The sequence below is a fragment of the Saccoglossus kowalevskii genome, chromosome 14 (genome assembly GCF_978046115.1).
Source record: "Saccoglossus kowalevskii chromosome 14, keSacKowa6.1, whole genome shotgun sequence".
Lineage (NCBI taxonomy): Eukaryota > Metazoa > Hemichordata > Enteropneusta > Harrimaniidae > Saccoglossus > Saccoglossus kowalevskii.
Genome location: NC_140654.1, coordinates 235,571 through 258,626, shown reverse-complemented (window position 1 = coordinate 258,626; position 23,056 = coordinate 235,571). Strand labels below are relative to the sequence as shown.

At 33.5% G+C, this 23,056-nt stretch overlaps 2 protein-coding genes across 2 annotated transcripts in view; one reads left to right on the top strand and one right to left on the bottom strand.

Moving 5' to 3' along the window:
- Positions 1–4,409: 4,409 nt before the first annotated feature.
- LOC100376067 (double-strand-break repair protein rad21 homolog) lies at positions 4,410–16,527 on the bottom strand. Its single transcript, XM_002736341.4, has 11 exons — positions 16,388–16,527; positions 14,840–15,027; positions 13,477–13,706; positions 12,415–12,524; positions 11,840–12,064; positions 11,020–11,124; positions 10,468–10,644; positions 9,350–9,573; positions 6,599–6,728; positions 5,647–5,912; positions 4,410–5,115 (listed from the first exon to the last, which is right to left on the bottom strand). Exons 2-11 carry the CDS (start codon positions 14,981–14,983, stop codon positions 4,837–4,839), a joined length of 1,890 nt encoding a protein of 629 aa, XP_002736387.1. The 5' UTR covers positions 14,984–15,027; positions 16,388–16,527; the 3' UTR covers positions 4,410–4,836.
- Positions 16,528–17,033: 506 nt separating this feature from the next.
- The window catches only part of LOC100376219 (uncharacterized), a 57,593-nt gene continuing 51,570 nt past the window's right edge, over positions 17,034–23,056 (top strand). The window contains exon 1 of the mRNA XM_085507757.1: positions 17,034–17,286. Within this exon, the coding sequence (XP_085363883.1) occupies positions 17,238–17,286 (49 nt within the window). The 5' untranslated portion in view covers positions 17,034–17,237. The remainder of the gene's footprint in view (positions 17,287–23,056) is intronic.

The following is a 23,056-nucleotide window of genomic DNA, read 5'->3' as shown; positions in this document are numbered from 1 at the left end:
GACTGGGGTACTACTATTGATTTTCTTTCAACCAGCATTCCTTGAGAGTTAGACTGGGGTAAGATTAATGGTTTTCATTCAACCAGCATTCCAAGATGGACTGGGGGTAACACTATTGATTTTCATTCAACCAGCAGTCCTTGAGAGTTAGACTGGTGTATGACTATTGGTTTTCATTCAACCAGCAGTTCATGAGAGTTAGACTTGGGTATCACTATTGGTTTTCATTCAACCAGCATTCCTTGAGAGATAGACTGGGTTAAGACTATTGGTTTTCATTCAACCAGCATTCCGAGATAGACTGGAAGTAACAATATTGATTTTTATTCAACCAGCATTCCGAGAGAGATAGACTGGGGTAAGACTATTGGTTTTCATTCAACCAGCATTCCTTGAGAGATAGACTTGGTAGTTGTGAGCTGTTTTTTTGTTGTTGCGGAAAACACTTGTGTTTAGAAGTGGGTATATAAATAGAAAAAAATGTTTTAGAAGTGAGTATGGTTTACGAGAGGTGTGCTACACACCCTTATCCACTTAATGTGAAAGTAGTAGTGGGGGATAAGACTATTGGTTTTCATTCACCCAGCATTCTTTGAGAGATAGACTGGGGTAAGACTATTGTTTTTCATTCAACCAGCATTCCTTGGGAGATAGACTGGGGTAAGACTATTGGTTTTCATTCAACCAGCATTCCGAGAGAGATAGACTGGGGTAAGATGATTGGTTTTCATTCAACCAGCAGTCCTTGAGAGATAGACTCGGGTAAGACTATTGGTTTTCATTCAACCAGCATTCCAAGATAGACTGGGGGTAACTCTATTCATTTTCATTCAACCAGCATTCCTTGAGAGATAGACTGGGGTAACACTTGGTTTTCATTGAACCAGCATTCCAATAGAGATATACTGGGGGTAACACACAAGTACAAGACTGTTGTGTTGTAAAATGTAATGTACTTTTTATTATTAATACAAAATAAGGGCAGCACAACTTCAGAAAATTACACGTTACAGGAATTATTCACTTCATGACCTGTTCAAAATGTTGGCCAACAAAAATAGTTTTGAATTACAGGAAAAAGAAGACACTACATAGTATAGAAAGCCATAAACATTCACAGTACTGCAATAAAGGTGTGTAATTCAAAGGAATTTGTACTGGCAATTTGGTTACTGCAGCTCAACCCAAAGCTTCATTTTAAAAGTATTTATAGCAGGCGCTGATCAGAAAAATCTCCTTGGCAACACTAATATTCCTTAAAACATTACTAGTGGAGTTGTTCCTTCAACCTTTGGAAATTAATATCGATTGAGAATCAAATTGTGTTTAAATAACTTGCAGTGTTCAAATGTAGAACACTCAATAATTCACTATTTTCATATTTCATGCAATAGAAATCAGATGTTACAAGGAATATTACATGTAGGCGAGTGGTTTTCTGGATCAGTTTATTTTGGCACCCACTGTAAAATTGTTACAACAATTTGATTCTGACTACTGGTAGTTTACACTGTTGCATTCACAATGTAAGATAAATATGTGCATAATATTTATGTACAAACTGGACAGATGGAAAGTAATGATTTTATGCAGCCAACTTACCATGTTCTTATTGGCAAAAAATACAATGCTTGGCACCAAGCGGTATAAAATGTGATCTATGTTTACAGAAAAAGATTGGGGTGAATCTAGAATTACAAAAACTTCTATACAATTAGAACTACTAAGAACTTTATTACAATTCAAAATTTCATGAATAATATAAAACTAATTTAAGGACAAGTCTGTACAAGTTTTAACATTCAATCTGTCTTTGGGCTTCTTAGAAGTAATCCAGATTGAACTACTAATGTCACTGCTTTTTAGCCTTTTGAAGACCTAAAATACAAACTTCAAAGAAAATTTCAGCTGTGATTTAAAAAGAAAATACACATACATATTTAGATGGTGGAATGGGAGGGTTGGGGGCTAATAAATGAAGGCACCAAGATACTTTCAACATGCAGCAATTTACCACACACACTACAGTCAAGATGAGGTTTTCTGAGCTCTATATTACAAGTGTTGTTAGAGGGGAAACAAATGGTTTTCACAAAGCACAGTCCGGTCAACTCCATTTAAATATGTTTATGGCGAGTACATTTACATTCTCAAGTGGTTTCACTACTGATGGGAAAAATTAAAATTGGCATAGATTTATACCAATATATGCATTAGACATTATTTTGATTTGTTTATTTAGGTTATGTCTGTCAAAGGCTAAAATAAAAAATATCTGTGGTTTATTGAAAATGCAATACAGACAAGAAAATGTAATTTTTAGTATTGCTGTTTGATACTCCATATTGATAAATACATTGGACTGATTTATCATGACATGAAAACTCCATTCTTGTAGCATATATCTGAGTAATAGTTTGATAAAAGAATAAAAGTCTCTAATACACATGTGCACTGGTTGTTTTGCTACGCACCATAACAATCACTGCACATGCGCGGTTTTGATTCATCAAACAACTACTTTTGTGTCTGGCAAATGCAACATTTTTAGTTAAGATAAATTATAATCCGATTCGGTCTACAGTATGGAGCATCAAACAAAAATATTAAAACGTACATGTCTTTGTCCATATTGCATCTTTAAAATTAGTATACTAGGTTATGAATGTATGCATTTTCTCCAGTCCTACAGACATTGGCATAGTTGTAGAGATGTGGTTAAATTTAAAATGATGGGCAGGCAAGAATTGCTTTTTTTAGGTCAGATTATTTCAGGTAACTACATCACTACATGCTGATCCAGTAGAAGGGAAAATACATGTAACCATCACAATATCAGCAAGTCCATCTATATACAGTATGATATACATAACAAGACACCGAAAGACCAACAGGACAAGTCCAAAAAACAAAACACAGCAGCATAGTTTACAGCAAGTTTATCTATTGTTTAACAATACTCAAACTTAGAAAACTACAAGTATTTTAGCTAGTGCTTTAAAACAAATTTCTGCAACTATTAGCGTTTGTCAATGTGTTTTGCACTTAAATAAATGAATTAGAGAATCTCTAAAAATAGACAGCTTTTAAAACCTTGAAGGGTTCGATAAAAAAACATGACTTAAATAGATCAATGACAACCAGTTTAATGGTGATATGAATCCATCCAACTTTTAAATAATACCTTAAAAATGCAAACAATACAACTCTGAACTAAATTTAAATTGGAAGATGCGTTTTGAACCATATGCTTGATATAAAAATAACAAGCTGTCAGATGTCTTATCAGTTGATTTACAGGATTCAACAGCATTATGAAGCGTTGGCTAGTAGCTTTTAAAAACAAGTTGGATTATATAAAATATTCGCTAAAAATATAGAATTTAAGATATCATCAAAAATTAGGAAATCTGATAGAGTTCCACCCAAGGTACCTACATACGAAGTATCAAAGCAATCTGGCTAGTAGTTTAAGAAAAATGACAAAAATATTTGCTAAAAGAATTGTTTGAAAATTATAGCAATGAAATGAACAAATCTGATAGGTACTTGTATACCAAGAAGTCAATGAAAAATATAAAGTTGAGTAGGGAATTGTTGCTATGCTAAATAATCTAAATAGAAATACTATGCATAATACATTGCAGTAACTTGGTTGGTCTATAGCTTATTGTAATATTTTTGGGCATGTTAATTAGGTCATGCAATAACGTTATACATTTGAATTGAGTAATGTTCTTCGTACAGAGTACATACAATGCAGGTATATTCCCATGCACAGTCCAATGGATTCAAATTTAACTTTGATAACTGAAGCGTGTTTTAGTGTTATGAAAGTATTATAAAACTTGTCAAAACAATCATTTCCTATTGTACATTTCATACAGTTTCGAAAGCCAAAATAAGGTCAATCTAATAGATATCCCTATAAGGACTTCAGAACTTTACAAGAAATACAAGACAGTAATGCATATACACTGTGAGCCATGAATCATACAGCCAAACATATCTAACCAGATTGGACCACAATTTTCTTAACATTTTATGATCTTTTATGAAATGGTATGAAGATTCAACTCTGGCAAGATTTTAAACTGACTAAGAGAAAACCAAGTTTGATATTATTTGGATTAAAATTACTCAAGCCATTACACAAACATGAGCAATAAATAACAATGAGAACAGTGCCGCCATAAGCAAAAGCCACCACCCCTCCCCAACATAGTTGAGGGAAAAAATTAACATATAAATCTAGAGAATAAAATCGAATAGTTCTTAGCAGCTTTATGACGAGCTATTTGAATATTGTGAGCAAAATAAAATTGCTCTGATATAACTTGGTATATATTAAACATTCTTTACAAAGGAGGATTTCCCAGTGTTCCCCATAGCTCCTTCAGTCCATATCATTTAGGATTTAAGGTTTTATTCTTAAATTTATATCACAATAGGTTAACTTCATAATAATGAAGAAAAACAGAAGCAGCTTCAGAAATGGATCAACAAATACACACACAGTACTATGTCTGAAAAAATAATCTGGAGCAAGAGGAGATAGAACATAAAAAATTTACAGTTCTGAATTTTGCAGGATTTCGAACAGAAACTTGCAAGGTTTTATAAAATTAATCAATTATTCCATCATGTGTATTCTTTCTGAATAAAAAGAACCACCATGTGTATCTATTGCAGTGTCAACAATGAAGTATCATCTCTATATTGTGGCAATAGACACTTATTGCTGACCAGCACAGACCATTCAATTCACAAGTCCTTATTCTCAGCCATGAAGAACACTGGAAGGCAACATCAAAGCACAAGTCAGTATATTCTTGCTTACAGTATCATATCAAATCTAGGTCCTTTACTGATACTGATTTCGCCAAATGAGTCATCCTGATGAACATCAATTGCATTTTGTTTCTTTAATACAAGGAATGTGTAGAACTTGGATGCAGCTTGTTTGCGGTTGTTTTTCTTTGACAATTCAGAAAAGGTGATTTGGTCTTGTCTTTGAAGTTGTTTCTGTAGAATGTGTATCATTTGTTGTGTTCTTTTATTCCATCGCCTCTCTTCCATTTCTTCTACGTTTTCATCATCTTGTTCATCCCCCGTCTGAAAGAAAGTTATAATCTTCTATTAAAAGTATGTCTACCAAGACAATTTTACATGTCAATCTGAGGGCAAGTGTTAAACATAAAAACATCTTGCAGAGATGGTACAATGACAAAGAACCATTTGCTCTATTGCATGCTCTTATTTTTCATGAGAAATTTTTAAATGTAGATTAGATTCATCACCAACTTTTCTTTCAGTGAGAACAAAGGTTTTGTCCTTTTCTTTTCAAAGAGCTCATTACTTTTTCCATTTATGCTTAGAGTACTTAGTAGTTGCCAAATGGCTGTATTTATTTCTTTACCCTCATAGAAAAATATGTCATCTGACAGTTTATTAGTTCTGTTCAAAATCATTATTTATTTTTATGTGGTAACAGTACAGTACGCAGATGATTTTGAGAGATGATTTTGACAACTTTGCAATCCTAATTTAGTATCAGAGAGAATTATAATGTAGCCTGCATTCATAAATAAATTGATGAAAATTTGGAGGGATGGAGGACACAGAAAAGATGAACTTAATACTTACATCTTCTTCTTCTTCCTCTTCTTCAGGTTGTGCCTCTTCCTCTTCACTGTCGGAGGGCGCTTCAACACCGAATGACTGTACAGAACCAGGTCCAAATAGATCATCACCCATATCACCTGCATCACCATCACTTGATGGGGAATCTGGTCGTCGTACTGGTGACATTAATGGCAGATCTTTAGCAGCAATTGTACTTACTTCCCTATTTTCTATCCGTGCACTCTCATTGATATGAAGTGTTGAGTCAAGTTCTTGCACAGGTTGTTCTGAATCAATAAACATTTATATAAACAATGACATTACAAATAAAGAAACTGGCTATCAGTATCAGTCAGTCAATCTGGTGCAAGTAGCAACTCAACTTGCTGGTGACAATCTAAACAATGATGACTATCCAAAGAATGTTAAGTTCTAGTTTGATCAACAATCAGACCTCGAGTTACAGGCCACTTCCTGTATGGCACACTAACTGGTTGAGAAATCCTAGAAAAAGTATTTCTGAACAATTATTACACTAATCATTTGTCTGATGTATAGCAACTACAACTACAATTCCAAGCAAACAAAGCCTGGATAATGGATAATTAAATTGGTTGAAGTTTCATTCCCTCTTGGCAAATCTGACCAATTAAATGTTTAGACTGTGGATGGGCAATGAAAAAAACTGCATAAAAAGAATTAGGCAGCTCTGTTTGATCAGTTACATTGTAGTCTACAGAGTTGAGACCAGCCAGTACTTTCAAAATGAAATTAATGCGAAAGTATATCTTTTTTTATAGCTAAAATGGCATCCTTTGAACACATGCCATTAGCTTGTTTTGGAAAAATGTTTTACATATTTGCAAAATGAGAACTTTGAGATGTCAACTGGAAGAACTTGCTTATGATAAGATGACACTAAATATTGAATTATTCTCTTCACTTTCACAATAATTATCAATCTCTTGTTTACCTTCATGAATTTCTTCCTCTCTTGGTATTTCTGGTTCATCTACTTCCATTTTTTCTTCTGGTTCAGGTTCTGGTTCTGGTTCATGATTTTTCGAAGCCATTTTTTGTGTCGTTAAATTACGTGTGAAAATCTAATAAAACAGTAATAGAATTTATACTATGATGGTTCTAAAAATCGGCTGAGATAGCTCCGCTGTTAGCGATGCACATTTCAATTAAAGAACAGAAGATATTAGAAAATGAACAATATGTATAGTATCAAAGCAATGGGACTTGCTGTTTTCAACAGGAATTCAAAAATATAATTTTTCACCATAATTGATTGTGGTTTTTAACAAGAAGTCGAAAATATCACTTTTTACCAAAAAATGACAAAAATATTCACCAAAATTAAAAAATTAAAGATATCATTACAAAATGAAGAAACCTGAGAGAGGTACATATGTAGTACCTATATATGTAATATCAAAGCAATTGGACTTGCGGTTTTAACAAGAAGTCGAAAATATCATTTTTTACCAAAAATGACAAAAATATTCACCAAAATTAAAAAATTAAAGATATCATTACAAAATGAAGAAACCTGAGAGAGGTACATATGTAGTACCTATATATGTAATATCAAAGCAATTGGACTTGCGGTTTTAACAAGAAGTCGAAAATATCATTTTTTACCAAAAATGACAAAAATATTCACCAAAATTAAAAAATTAAAGATATCATTACAAAATGAAGAAACCTGAGAGAGGTACATATGTAGTACCTATATATGTAATATCAAAGCAATTGGACTTGCGGTTTTAACAAGAAGTCAGAAAATATCATTTTTTACCAAAAATGACAATAATATTCACCAAAATTAGAGAATTGAAAATATCATTACAAAATGAACAAATCTGAGAGAGGTCCACTGTAGTACCTATATATGTAATATCAAAGCAATCAGACTTGCGGTTTTCAACAAGAAGTTGAAAATATCACTTTTTACCAAAAATGACAAAAAAATTCATCAAAATTAGAGAATTGAAGATATCATCATGAAATGAACAAATCTGAGAGAGGTTTACCCAAGGTACATATACACCAAGTATCAAAACATTCAGGCTTGTAGTTTTCAAGAAGAAGTCGAAAAAGTAAAACACGATAAGCTCCGCTCGACAAAGTCGACAGCGGAGCTAAAAAAATTAATGCGTTTTCCCATGTAAATCAAAGCCAAACAATCGCACTACAACAACGATAAATCTTTTCCGTGTTTCGTTCACCACGAGGTCGCTGAACTATCATTAATATATTTAAATGAGCTATGGTAATTTAAACACGTTGGCACCACCCAGCGTTTCGATTGGTTAATCAGCGACTTGACCTATCAGGTCAAAAAACAGTTTCAAGTCACTAAAGAACCAGTTTGAACAAACATGGCGGATATCGTACCGGATCGAGCATTTATGTGTGACCGAAATCATTGGCTTGCGGAGAAACTAAGTTGAATTTTCACAACAATTCAACAAATTTAATTTTTGTACGTTATTGTAATCACTACTGAGTAATAATCATCAATTGTAACACTTCGAAAACAAGCAAGTTATTCACTTGTGTGACCGTTACCGTGATCATTTGCTACTAAAAATGCATTCGTTTTTGTTTTTACTTCTTTTAGAATATATATTTCGTTATCAAAAAAAAAGTAAGAAAATAAATACATATTACATTAATAATATACTGAGAATTTTTTTGTTATCATTTGAAAATTTTTTTTTGGAGTGACTGTAATTTCCCGATCTCTAAATTAAACATGGAATGTACAGTCACTCTGCCGGAAGTCGAACACGTCAGTAGTCTAACGCAATCAACTGTGTCAGACGACTGTCTCTCAGTTGTGACCTACTACTAGTATACCGGTGCTAACGAATTCAGATGCGTGAAGTCTTGGTGCGGCTTTAATTAGAACATTCACTTCGGTAACAGTGGGAAATTTTTTCAGAAAACAAAGGCCAGAAGGGATAATGATATGCTAATGAGATGCATGACACTCGATTGCAACTTTATTGCGATTCTAAGCGCACTTTCGGATTTTTACACACAGACAAACTTGTACACAAACAAAATTTCACACTGTATAACACACTGCACAATAAATAATATCTACAAATAGTACTGTATAATACAATTTCTTGAATAGACCAATTTGTCCATTGAAAAAAATAATTTTAATTAAAGCCACAACCTCAAATAGGAATTTTATGGTTGTTAATTAATTTTATTGTAACAAAATAGAATATATATAATAAGATGCCATGATTGGTAGTGTAGCTAGGGAGATACCAGTATTAACTACTTTTCAATGTTATTGATAATTCATACATAAATTAGAATGTGGAATATATTTGATATATCAATTTTTTTTTGTTTTTTTTTTGCTAAGATTTGTGTGCCCGCTGACATTCCAAGGCAATGTCATCACTTCTTCTGTGTTTAATGACAATCGCAAGTTAATTTGCAAACCAGTCTCTCAAATCTAATACCAGGTGTTTGGCACGTAGGGCAGACTGTACTCTGATTCATACCACTGAGTGAACCAGTCAGCTTCAGGATTCAAACCCAGAACCTCCTTCGAGCAAGACGAACACACTAACAATTGTACAAATGTCCAGGTGCCAACTATCTGAACAATGCTGGAGGGCACTGCACCATAAGCTTTTTTTGCCAGAAGCAGGACAAATCAAATCTCATCTGTTTTAATCAAAAAGCTTACCTTAAGAAGACATGTTCCTGTGACTCTGCCAGGCAATGAAAAAAGTTTATCTACACCTCCTGTTTCCTTCCAGATCATAAGTTTCTTGGTGGGTGGTGCTAAATCTAATGTTGTAACAATATCTGATGTGTCTTTCAGTTGTGCTTTTATGATATCACCTGATAATTCCTTACAATCATCAACAACTAATTTACGCTTGCGTCTTTGCCTAGTTTCTTTTAAACCTATAGAAAAAAAATCAACGAAATAAGCACATCTACCATACTCGACTCGACTGGGACATTTCTAATTTTGGGTTTACGGTTGGCTAAGCGGCAATCGCCAAATTTGACTGTCTAATCATAAAACTTCGTCTTTGATCATTGTTTAACTTTTCCGAATACTGGCAATCATTTTTAGATGATACAGCGTGGATATCGACCACCGTGAATCATTTGTGAATGCGTAGACCACGGTAATCGTGCGTAAACTACGCTTCAACAATGACCTATAAACGAAAGTGAAATACAGTAAATACTTCATGCCATATTCAGTTTACCTATCAAAAATTGCCAGTTGCCAGTTTTTGAAAAAAAATCATGCAGTTTATTTGCTGAAATCAAATCAACATAATCGATAATTCACTTCCGCATTGTGTTACCAGAAAGTCTTCGAGAATTTCCGAAGAATTGCATTGGCTCAACACAGCAATCTCATTGGTTAAATAACAGACGATGTTATTTGATGATGTTTTCTTGCACTATTTGAGCATTTTTGTTTCTTCATTGTAAAAGTCGCAACTAATTTTATAATTTTATTTCCTTCTAAAGTCGGTGAACTTAAATTGTCATTTGCTCTCTTTTACGAGGGGGGTGCTCGGGTAAGCGCCCACCCCTGGAAAAAAAAATCATGATTTTTTGAGTTGAGTACACTGTGAATGTTATATTTGTTCAGTAGAGGAAGGAAGCAGAATTCAATTCACTTTCCATTCTAACCATCAATTACATCATAGGTCATTTAATTCTATTTGAAAGAACATTTGTTTTTTTTCTCTCTTCCCCATGTTTTTGTACGACAGTTGTATTGTCAGCACTCTGCCATTATTAGGTTTATCACCAATATACAGAGATTTACTATACCTGTGACATCAATAGGTTCTAATGCAAATGCTTCATCTTCGTTTGGTACAAGTGTGGTTTGATCAATGATAGACGGAGCAACTGATGGAGGAGGTGCTACTGACGGTGGGGGGGAATATGATATAGGGTCTTCAACTACTCCTTCTACTTGTGGAGGCTCTTCACGTGCTTTCGCCACTACAAAATAACAATTAAAAAAGAATTAAAATTCAGGTTTTGCCAGGGCAGGGTTGTTCTAAACCAACGAGAAGCCACCCATAAAGTTAAAGTAACTTGTTTCTACTTTGGTTGATGAAAAGTTAAAACAAAAAGAAAAGATGGAATGATTGATGAAGAATGAATGAATCAAATTTGAGTGAATGATGCAGTGTGTGGTGACCAGCAACTAAGGCTGGCAAGGTATTGAGAATATTCAAGTACATACAATATACGCCTGAATTTCATCCGAGGATAACATCATGAGGAACTTGTATTGGGAATACTATAAAGTATTATACACTGTCACAATCCCAGTTAAATTTATGAGCATGTGTGTGAATACAAAAAACTTACTTCTTTCAGCTCGCTTTGCTCCTGGTTCAGGGCCAAGAGATATATCATTGCCTGTTATTTCTGGCTGTTCTTCAAAAAGATTGCCATCTATCATAAACCCATCACCTATCAAGAAAACAGTCATTATTACATAAGCAACTTCATTTATGTTATAACATTTACATACTGAAATTCAGTATATTGAAGGCACCCAATTTCAAACAGCATCAAAGCATACAGTTGGGGCATCTTGGCCATTGCCTCCATAAATTCCAAGCCCTGTAAATAACATTGACTAGTTCTACTAGCATAATTTACTCCTTTTATATAGGGGTTGTAGGTACTGACTACTTATATGAAATTCTTGGTTTGAATCCACCTTTCCAATAGCTGAGAAAGAACATTCACATCCAAAATTCAAAACCTTCAGAAATATCTAACACTAATGAGTGTGCAAATTACCAATCTACATGTGCGCAAACCAAAACTGTAGTAATTACTAGTATGCATACAAAACCTGGCGATTACTAATTTGCATACTGTATGTGGCTGATTATAATTCCACAGAGAAGAGATCAATTGTGGAAATACTATAATAAACACACGATCAGGGCAGCGGGTCACATGACCAAGAGTGGTAAAATATAATTTCCCACAGGGCTCATACTTTTGCATTCCAAGGATACTCATTTCTATATATGCCTTGGACTAAAAAAAACATTTGACAATTTTGAAGGGCATGAAAGCATTGTTGTTAAAGATCCAGACAATCTGTTCATGAAGTTTGAACCAAGTCATCAACTTCTGGTCAAATTTACTATTAACAAATTTGTATGCTTACCGAGAATACCATCACCCATTCCCATTCCTCCTCCAAAGCCATCATCTACAAGTGGTTTATCATATCCACCAAGATCCATAGGTTTATCCAATGATGCATCAATATTGCTATCTTTCTTTTCTCCTTCTAACAACAAATTACTTTCATCACCAGATGGCTTGTACAATGTCTCTTCCATTTGACTAGTATCCCGAAGAACTTCACGATCATCAAATGGAATGTCACCTGTATTAAACAAAAACATAACATTAACATATTTTTCCAAATGTTTATATTAGAACACAAGTAAAGACTCATGTTACAGCATGCCATAATTATGTAGTACTGTACAGAGTACCTGCATTCTATGTTAGGAAATTTGAATTCCAAATATGGAATAGTTGCTGTAATATTTCTAAACACAGCAGAAAACAAGATTCATAGCAAGAAAGTGGCACATTTCAGAAAAATAAGTTATTCACTTGTGAAACACAACATGACCGGATTGTGCTATTGACACTAAACATTTGCTACGAAGCAATGCATAAGAGTGTTATTCTCTGAATACAGTAACCTAATAAACAGTAGTGACTTACCAAATCCATCATCATGACCAGCCAATGTAATATTTCCGAAATCTTCTTTCATTGTGATTTCTTCTACTCGACTTTGATTCATAGTAAATTGTTTTTGAATTTCAATGTCACTGAATAAAATAAAAAGCATTATTAAAATTATTTTATGTAGATCAACGGCAAGTAGATTCATAAAGAAGCCCTAAATATGTAATTTGAAGATAAAAAATTGGAAGGATGTCAATTTCATTGAAATCAAATTGGGCAAGGATGACAACGTGGCTGCCAATCAAACCATTGAGTCGTATAACATGTTTGCATGATCCAAAACTAATAGTGGCAAAAGAAGCGTAAATCAGAATTTTCCATGATTAAATGAAACGTTCAACTTAGTTTGAATTCCTGATGGTCTAGATTTAAAAAACAAAGTTCATACATTGTCTTTAATTTTACCAACAACTTTGATTAAGTCTGGCGCAATTGCTAAACATTTCACAAATTAGAAAACAATGTTTACATGGAAAAAAATTATTGAAAGAATGATTTGAAACTGTTGTAATTAAAATTATCTAATTAATTGAATGTGTATTGTTAAATAAGGACAATGACTTTAGTAAGAAAAGAAATTTCTCTGAAAAGTTGGAAATTACATGCTTTTGCAACTTCAAGAAAATTATTTCCCACTAAAATTATTTACTAGACCCAAACATCTAGCATGTAAGAATAAGTTATGAAATTTAAAAAATGGCAAGCATATCAGTTGAAAGGCAACAAGCCTTATTTTTGTAAATTTCTAGTCCTAGTAAATACTTAGATAAAAAAAAAAATTATGTTCAAGTTACCCATATGCCAACAACACCTAACCAGGAGAATAATGAATCAAATCAATCAAAAATTAATTTTCCAGCTATTTGTATATGATAGTCATAAATGTATGCCATGTTACACGACATATCACTAAGTGATAACGCATTTACAAATAAGTAAAAACTCTGTTCATGTCGCTGAAACAGTTATCGCACGATGCATGCAAAAAGAAAAGTGCAATTTAAATATGGTTGATCAATGAGTATAGGTACTTACTTATAGTCTGGGACAGGTGCATCAAAATCATGGAACACTTCCGGTAAGGTGATGGCAGTGAATGCAGCTTCACGGTTTTCTTCTGGTAGGTCAACAACTCCAGGCCTAAAAGCCATCTTGATTTTTACAAAGGCTTCATTGCAATCTGCTAATAAATATTTGGCTTTCCGACTGTGGATTCGCACAACACCCAAGAGCAAATGACCCGATGTTCGTAATGCCATCTTGACCTAATAAAAAAATTATTACATTATGACCTATTTATTTTTTTGGTGAAATGTGGTACTTTATACTAAATAAACATCTTAAAACCAACTATGAAGTCAGGATTACTGAAGTTTTTTGTTTAAACTTGCTTTATCTATTGATCAGTGTTTCTCAGAAATTTAAACCACTGTGGAGGAAATCATTTGCACAATTATTCCATCCAGAAATGTTGATGATTAACATATTCCTCTTGGACGACATGCATACAATTATTTACAAACTAAACTTTTAAAAAGGAGAATCAAAAAACAACATAATGCTCCCACAAGGAAGATGTAGAATATAATCTACAGTTTTTTTTTTACATCATATTCAGTATTAGTAATCTACCATCTTATTATCTAGCAAAAAATTGTGGGTAAAGACATGCTAGTCACTTATGAAAACCCGAGAAAATGATTTCATCAAAAAGATCCATAAATCTGCAAATACAGTAGGTGGAAAAAGATTCTCATTTTTCATTCTTATTAAACTTTTCACCACCTATTCAAATGGTAGTTATCTTCAAGGGTGACTTAATTCTGTATTTATTAAAAATGCCTTCACTGTAGATTTCTGCATGTTTTGCATATGCTCATTAATTAATATTACATATATTCACAACTCTTGACAGTCATTAATGTAGGACACTTCAGCCAGGAAAATTTCAGGCACACGCATGTTTAATATTGCTTATATTCTTATATTTATATAGTTTTATGTGTATTAATGAGAAGTTTAGCATATTTATATTTACCAGTAATTTGCAAGTTGCAAGTATGGTTCAATTATATTTATTTACTAATAACTCATTGCAAGTACGGCATATTTAAATTTATTTTCTAATACATGTACATTACAAATTACATATTACACAACAATAACAGATTTTCATACACTGTCAGTGTTCTCTGTAAGCCTTATTTTCGCTCAATTTTCTCAGATTAAATTGTAGTTTCTCAGTGAAATTTTGTCTTTTGAGAAACTTTCCATGCATTTTGTATGCAGAAAAAACATTTCAAGGGGAAAATGGGCAAATTTTCACATTATTTTCATAATTCAAAAAAATTTAAGGGAACAGTGTACACTGTAATAGCATAAAATGTTGAAACATTACCTTGGGGTGTATGATACTCTCCACACTGCTTTCCACATTTGTTTCAAATACATGGGCCTTTGTCAGTTTCTTGTCCCAATGAGCTGCTAGCCATATCCTGGCCAACGGACCCTTCTTACTCAACACAAAATGAGCGTAAAACATTATGCAGTTTGTGAACTTTTTCTACAACTACCAAGGTTCCACACCTGAGTAAGAAAGGCAGACATAAAATTACATACCCTACTTGCTCCATCAGAAGCAGTTACAAATGACATATAGAATATAGTTGCATTTATGCACAGTTCCTCAGCACAGGCTGAAAGGTTAACCTGTACTAAGAAAATGTGTGTGAACGCTTAAGTATGGGTTAAAAAAACGATTACTGTAAAATCTGAACATTTTTAAGACCCAATCTTGACACTAAAGCATACCTACTAGATAAAACATTGCAACAAAATACTTATTTATAGTCCATTTGAAAGATTTACTATTACTGCCAAAATAAACATTATCCATTCATTTTTATAAATATCTATATTTCAATGACCAATCAATGAGCAGTGACAATGATATAATTTTAATATGTTTGAATGTTATTCCAATGGCTTTTGTTTCAGTGTGAATTGTGAAATTTATAAATATTAAAAAAGGGATACATGTACATTCCCTTCATATTTGAAAATTATGTTGTGTTGATAGAATATTCATAATTATTCATTTTGGCATGTCATTTCTGAAACGACAATCAATGTGAGCACATCCAGAGACTGACATTGTTCAAGAAAAAATGTACTGAAAATGCAACCATGTACTACTTTCTGATATTCTACAACTTGTACTTTCAGCTTTTGCACTGTTATTGTTTTATAATGACAGTCAATTTGATACCAAGGTACCTCACACCTCAATGTATTAAAACTGCGAAAATAGGTCAAAAATTGACAGAGCGATATTGTTGATTACCTATCGCAAAAGGTCATGATTCAACAATATTTAATTAATATCAACAAATGCACACCTAGTGATAACATACGTTTTTGTTGTGATTTTTCAGATCTTCAGAGACAATTCAAAACGAACGTTCTATTCATGCAAAAGGATGTTTACAATATTGTTGAACCCACGAAATTAATGCGTCACCTCACCTCGACCAGGCAAACTTCACGCCACTTTACTATACTAGTTGTTTTGCACCAAACAAAGTTCAATTTAATGTGTATAATATCCTTGATGACGACAATTTCATTGAGATATACAAATGAGAAATACCTATAAAAGTAATATGTACAACGACGATGGCAGGCAGTCTTATGATAATTCGTCGAGGACCAAATTCTTTTACACGTCAATTACAAAATCAATAAAATTTTACAAATACTCAAATAATATTGCCTAGCTGGGATACCGTTAATTATACATATTTAGCAGAAATGATTTCCTAAACAACAATAAACAGATTCTCAGTCATTTGAAATTCTGCGGATAAAATTTAAAATTTTCATGCTGCTATTCGCTTCCTAGTTAACTGAAATCCCCAAATAAAACCACTACAATGCAATAATTTACCTGAAGTGGGTAACAGAACAGACACCGGTGGCCGGAATCTGATACTGTACTTCGACGCACCTCCACGATGTGGCAGAAACAATCCTATTTTTTGCAAAATATTGTAAAAACGAGAGTACCGTCCACACAAACGCTGAAATGAGTCCAAGATGGCGTCCCTTTTTGTTTCCCGCCCAAACACTGCGTTCGAATTTGGACCATTTACGCCACTTCCGACAAATAGTTCATGAATTACTGTTATTTCTCAGCTTATTGCGGCAAATTTAACGCCAAAAGACACTATATTAATTAATTCTGATTAAATCTCTTGGGCTTGAGATCATAAATTGTCACAGGTTTGACGTTTGTTTCTATTCGGATAAGAATATTTCGTCGACGACTGGTCATGACCCTGAGGAAGGATTTTATTTACATGTTATAGTAATGCGCCAGGGTAGCTGTTTACATACATATTGCTCTTACAATATTTTTCCCTTATTTGTAGGTTATCGTAACTTTTTGTGTTGAAAATAAATTTTAAAAACACAGTTAGCTTTAACTTTAAACCGGTGATATATGTAAAGTCTAATAAATCTATTTTTTTCGAGAAAATTTATTTTTCGATATTTGATTCATTTTACGCGTCTCGTCGTTTGATGGCGCTGATGATGTCACCGGGCTCGGAAACGATTGATTGTATGACGTGTTTAATATCACGTGACATTCCAATATGGCGATCGCTGTAAAGAGCTGAACTTTATCTTCTGTCTTCGGTTTATATCTGAGTAGCGTTTCGTTTCTTAACACGGGAATATATTATTCATTGTATATCCAATTATTTGCAAAGCACGGTCCGTATTTTTGTGTGATCATGGCCGAAGGAGGAGTTCCGATTGATATACCTGTGGAAGAAAGCGAAGGTAAAACTAACAAGTTTCTCAGACTCGTCTCTCACTCACTGGCTCGCTTACCAGTGATTTTTTTCATGTTGTCAATATTATTTTACCCCAACGACTTTAAACTTGCGTCTTTTTTTATCCAACCCAGCGCTTAAACATTTTATTGTCTTCTTGAATGTTTCCGATCTATTGTTTGTGTATAGCTGCAAGTTGCATCCCTTCATGTGTTCTGCATATTAGTCACCGTGTCAGCAGGGTGCTGAAATTGAATATGCCGATGACCTGTTTCGCCACTGTTTCACACAGTGATATTTGAGTTCATTCACGATCGTCTTCACCTGAAACACCCAATCCTATAACTCAGATAAAACCAAATCCGACAATTTGTGTGATCGTTTGATTGCGATTTTCGAGGGCGTGGTTGTTATTGGACTTGGCCATGTTTGTGACCGTAGTGTGCTACGTGTTGTTGTAATGGACAATGCAACAGGCTAATGGAATATGACATGACTTGGATGTACAGGTACTGTGTTGTGGCTGAGTGACAACTTATTTCCTGCATGTTTGGATGTGTTGCAGTGGATACTAGGTGTGTTATTACGACATGATTGCCGTACAATTCAAGACTTTGATTGCAATTTATTTGGCAGTATTTAATAATTACATGTCTTATCAGATATCTACTGTGTGTTGAAATATTAATGTTTATTCATTTTTATTCACAATATATCACTGGATTTTACTTTGATATCCAAAATTTATCATTCTCTTAGCTTTCTTTTTCTGCAAGTATTAATTAAACTAGGGTTTTTCTGGGGTCTTCCCCTAAAAATTGTGCCCTTTACCATATATATTATAGAAGATTGAACTGTTGCATCAACTGTTGTTGTTCAGTATGTAATCTTGAATATAAAAGGTGATCTTTGTGTTTCTCTCGGTGGGTCATGCATTGTTCAGTGGCTACTGGTTGTGAACAAAATCAATAAATGCAAAATGTAATATATGCAATATAATATCTAGGGTCAGTTACATAAATAGCAAAAACAGGGAAAATGTACAAAACATTGTACAGATAAAACTATTTTGTTTCATTTTACAAATTCAGCAAGGCATATTTAAACTACCACAAGAAATTTTTTTTTTCAAATTTGTCTTGTAAATCTCGTAATGCCCTCGTATAGTGAAATACATGTTGCAGTCCTCTTGTTAATCAAAGGTCATCTTAAGGTCAAGGTCAAAACTTATGACTTGTTTATATTTGCTTTTTTTGGAATAAAAACAATTTCATGTTTTCCCACTCAGCAATTGTCTAAAGTTTTACTTGTGTTAACTTCTAAGTTGATTACTGCAGACTTAAAGTTACAGTTAATTTTTTTGCAATACATGTATTTGAAAACTTATTGTCTTCTATTGCTCTCTGCCTCTCTGCTTTTATGTGGATGTGCAGATAAATGTAGTTACTTTGTACATAATATTGTAATATGTACTGCTTGTTCTTTGAACTTTGTTATCAGAGGAAGGGGCCCATTAGTCTGCTCATAAATACACAAACCAAACATTTATCTCGGAGGCCATGTCATTCTTAGCAGCATGGAATTTTAACTTTAAAAAGTTTATTTTTTTTTATATCATTTAAGTTTGTTGAATATTGTAACAATCAACCTGCCCGGCTGCTCACAGCTTGTTATGAAATCAATTGTTACACTGTGTTCATGTTAGGGACAACATCAAAAGTTCAATGTAGGATAAAAAACTTAATTCCTTTTAGCCCCCCCCCCCCTGCCACTGAAACTTAATTGATAAATATTGATCATGGCGTCCAACTACATTCACCATTAAATACAATAATCGGACAGTAGTATGGCATAGCAGTTGGTTGTCGGGTGGGTGTAAAAAGACTTTACAAATGCGCCTCATTTGACACACATATTTACACTCGGGCCAAACAATTTTCCTGTCTTGGATGTTGTTTTTTTCATTTTCTGTTATTTCTGTTCATGATTAGATAGAAAGAAAAAAAACTACATATACTTCAAGATTTTTTTGACTTCATTAAAACATAAAATCGTTTTTGTAGGATGGATACTTTTTGAGGTCAACATCCAACCCCCAACCCCCACCTCCATACTAAAGCAAATAAGTTTTTTATCCGACATCGATCTTTTGATCGTTAGTTTGTGTAGTTACCGGTAATATAGTTTTGAGTTACTTCATCATGCTTTATTGTCAACTGGGTTTTATTTTCACCTTATTTCACCAATACATGTATAGCTAAATACTAGCATGCTACATTAAAACCTAGAGATTATGCAAAGTTAACAACAGAATTTATTGTTTCATTCACAAACTAATCAATTTCAAACCTACTAAATATCTCAGCAACATTGAATCTGCTAAAATTAAACCTTGTGAATATTTATCCTCCCACAATAAATACAATTCTTGGTATACATTCCACTGAATTCTAAGAAAACTGCAACATTTGCTGTTCTGCCATTACTTCCATTTTATCAGACATGCACAGGGCAAATTAAAAAAAAATAGTTTGCTTATTTAAAGTGCCTGTGAAATGGCTGCTATTTTCACGCCTAAAATTATCCATTGATACATAAATATTATTATTTTTTTATGTTTCTAAACATGAATTATTTTTTTAAGTGAAAAAATATGTTTTAAACTCAATCTGCGGCAACTTTATTTTTGTGTATTTTAAAACGAGACTCCTCATTAGCTTCTTATTTGCATACAGAAATTCCCCTTGTGACGTCAGAAGGGGAAGTCGCATGGCAGCTTGCATTGCAGATACGTGTAAATAAGGCAAATTTCTTCTGCAGTTTTCTCGTCTTCGACTAAATTTTCACTTATGTACTTGTTCGTCGAGGAGGAATGGGCCATAATGAACACATACTATCAATTTTTGTTGCATGGGGTTGAGTTAGATGCGAAATATGTTCGTTCTGGTGTTGCTGGTCACCGTGATCGTCAGCGGCGCACGTTTGTACACTGTCGCTGGACAAAATAGAATTTGACGTTGGAGTTATCTCGTTATTTAGCAGGTTACTAGGCACGTCACTATTTCATCGATCGTCTGAGTAAAACTTTCAAAATTAAAATAAAAGAGAACATATTTTGACATTCTAAACATCAGACCATAGTGATCACTATAAAATAATTAAAAAAAACGACAAATCACAGTTACTAAATAAATGACAGTCGCGTGGAAATAAATTGAAATTTTGTTGAAATAGGTGAACGCGTCGGGTCACGACGAGGGCAAGTGCGTTAAAAGCGGCGTTTAATTGGATGACAAAAATAATCGAGATCGACACACATACAGATAAATTCAGAGTGGATTCGAGTTAGCGTGATCCATGGCGTGATTGTCATAATTATAACATCATATTAAAACTTTATTTGGTGGAAACACATTGACCAAGCCCGGATTCTTATTTCAGAAATTATTACGCAGATCAAGCTGCAAGCATGGAGGTAAAAAAAGAACAGAGGTGTGAATTTGACATTCAACATAAACCACCAAACAATTCAGAAACTTTTAGCCTTCGAAAATGAAAACAATTAGCAGTGTGGAAGGGCTGTGTAATTTCCTGTTTGTCCGACGCTTCGTTTTCGTGTCACTGTTGAAATTATTGCTACCTTTTACTTAACAGGGACTAAATGGTCTCTATAAAACGATAATCAGGATCGCAAAAAAGTCAACTCATTTGAAACACTTGCCGGACGTCTCTCTCTCTTCTGAAATCCGCCTCGGTGATCATGGTCCGGAATCTATTTCTTTCAAAAGTGTTGCGCCAGGTTTATTTTGTCGGCGTTTCTCTTTTAAACCTATTTTTTTTTTTTTTTTTCATGAACGAGGACAGTTTTTCCAAAAAATGAATCTGAGGTTAAGTGGCTTTCGTCTACTGATGTCGCACCTTCGGATCGATTAGAAAAGTGTGAATACTTACACTATGACTATACGTTTCACTGCAACTGCCCACAACACAACATCTAAAAACAGAAAAAGAAAGAAAAAAACGCCAACTGAAAAATGTATATCGTTTAAATGTATACTGAATGACCAGTGTTATTACGGCTCAGGGGTATGACTTCCTCTCACATTTTGGCATTTGGTGGCGCACTTTCGGTGAGAGTCGGAAATCCGGAAACAGTAGGCCGTTTCAGGATAGGTGGGCGTGGCTACGACACGAGAAATATCCCAAATTTTCTTGGATACGAGTAATCATTTTCAGCAAAAAAATCAATAACTGCCCATTTCAGTGGGATACAGATCTAAAATGGGAAAGGTGAGGGTGGGCATTGCACAGGCACTTTAAAGTAATTGATTTATTTGCAAATCTTGCCAATTGATGTTAGTAATATTAGATTTTCACATTGTAACACACTTAAAACTGTTTTTGCCTCTAGTACCCGGTGATTCCATGAGTGACATTTTCTGTACTCAGAATATACATGTATCTCATAATTCAAATAATGAATTTTACATGTGACTAATTTCATTTAAAGTCTGTCTATAATTAATTATGATATTATTAGTCAACAATATGTGGGCTTTTGTTTTTATTTTTGGGGAAAAAATAGCCAAATAATATGCAAAAAAAGTACCATTTACAGTCAGTCGCTGGTATTATAATAGACTTTCCTTGATTTTGACACTGGTTTATTTTCATTGTTCACAAAACTTGCATAAAAATATATGGTCATGGGACTTTTTGCATTAAAAAATGGTGATGTTTGAGCCATTTAACATTTATGACAAATTAAATTATTTTTTACCTTATTTGATAGGGAAAATACCAGCAAATGACCTTAATATAGGGCAAAATAAAATCAGTTTGATATTATTCCTTGATATTAACAAGTACATTGTAAGACTATCCTTTTTTAACCCTATGCCACCAAACACAATTTAGAAATATTGAGATATCATTGCCATGGTAAAATATCCTAAACCAAACATGCTCTTTTACCTTCTGTTCATTAATAACTATATATGTTGATTCCATAATTGTTATTTATTTTATTGTGTGAAAAGTACAATATATTTTTCCCTTTTCGTAGAAGTGTGGTTTTTTTTTTGTCACTGTTTTTCAAAGGACCTGTAGTAAATACAAAATTCTTCCTATTTGGTTCAAAATTATCCAAAAAAAGTAGAGAAAAGAACATAAAAAATATGATAGCATGTAAAGAATATGTATAATTTACTGTAAAATACTTTATTTTCGCTTTGAATTAATTTTCGCTATTTTCGCTGAAGGGATGATTCAGTGAAAATAAAATCCAGTGAATATACCATATTTCCTATATTTCACATTCAACTCGTCAAAAAATCTGTGAAAATAAATTCCATACAAAACACCCAAAAGGTCTTTTCAGAAAAAATTTATTCCAGCTAAAATAAAGAATTTTACAGTAAACTGAATACCTGCATGATTAACCCTTTTCCGGTCAGGGGAGTTTCACGCTATCAGGTTAAGTCGTTGAAAAACGGTCATGATTCAATGCACTCCAGTAGCCAGCATCTGTGCATGCTATCCTGCCAGACATTTTTGTAAAAATAGGCCATAGTTAACAGACTGTATCGACCACAGTTTTCACATTTTTTGCAATCTGTTTGCATACACACTTCATTACCACCATGGACAACAATTTCTCGTATAAAAAAAATCACCGTTTTATTTCAATACACATTTTTTACTGTCGTTAAGTAACGATGTTTTGCCCTTTGTACAGTCTCAATAAACACGTGTTAAACATTGAAATAAATATTGCT

What these genes read in the sequence shown, in the direction of transcription:
- LOC100376067 (XM_002736341.4), bottom strand. Translation starts at nt 14,983, where the DNA reads ATGTTTTACGCTCATTTTGTGTTGAGTAAGAAGGGTCCGTTGGCCAGG. An exon ending in GCACCTGTCCCAGACTATAA is followed by an intron (nt 12,525 to 13,476) that starts GTAAGTACCTAT and finishes TATTTTATTCAG; the next exon opens with TGACATTGAAATTCAAAAAC. An exon ending in AGCAAAGCGAGCTGAAAGAA is followed by an intron (nt 10,645 to 11,019) that starts GTAAGTTTTTTG and finishes GTTATTTTGTAG; the next exon opens with TGGCGAAAGCACGTGAAGAG.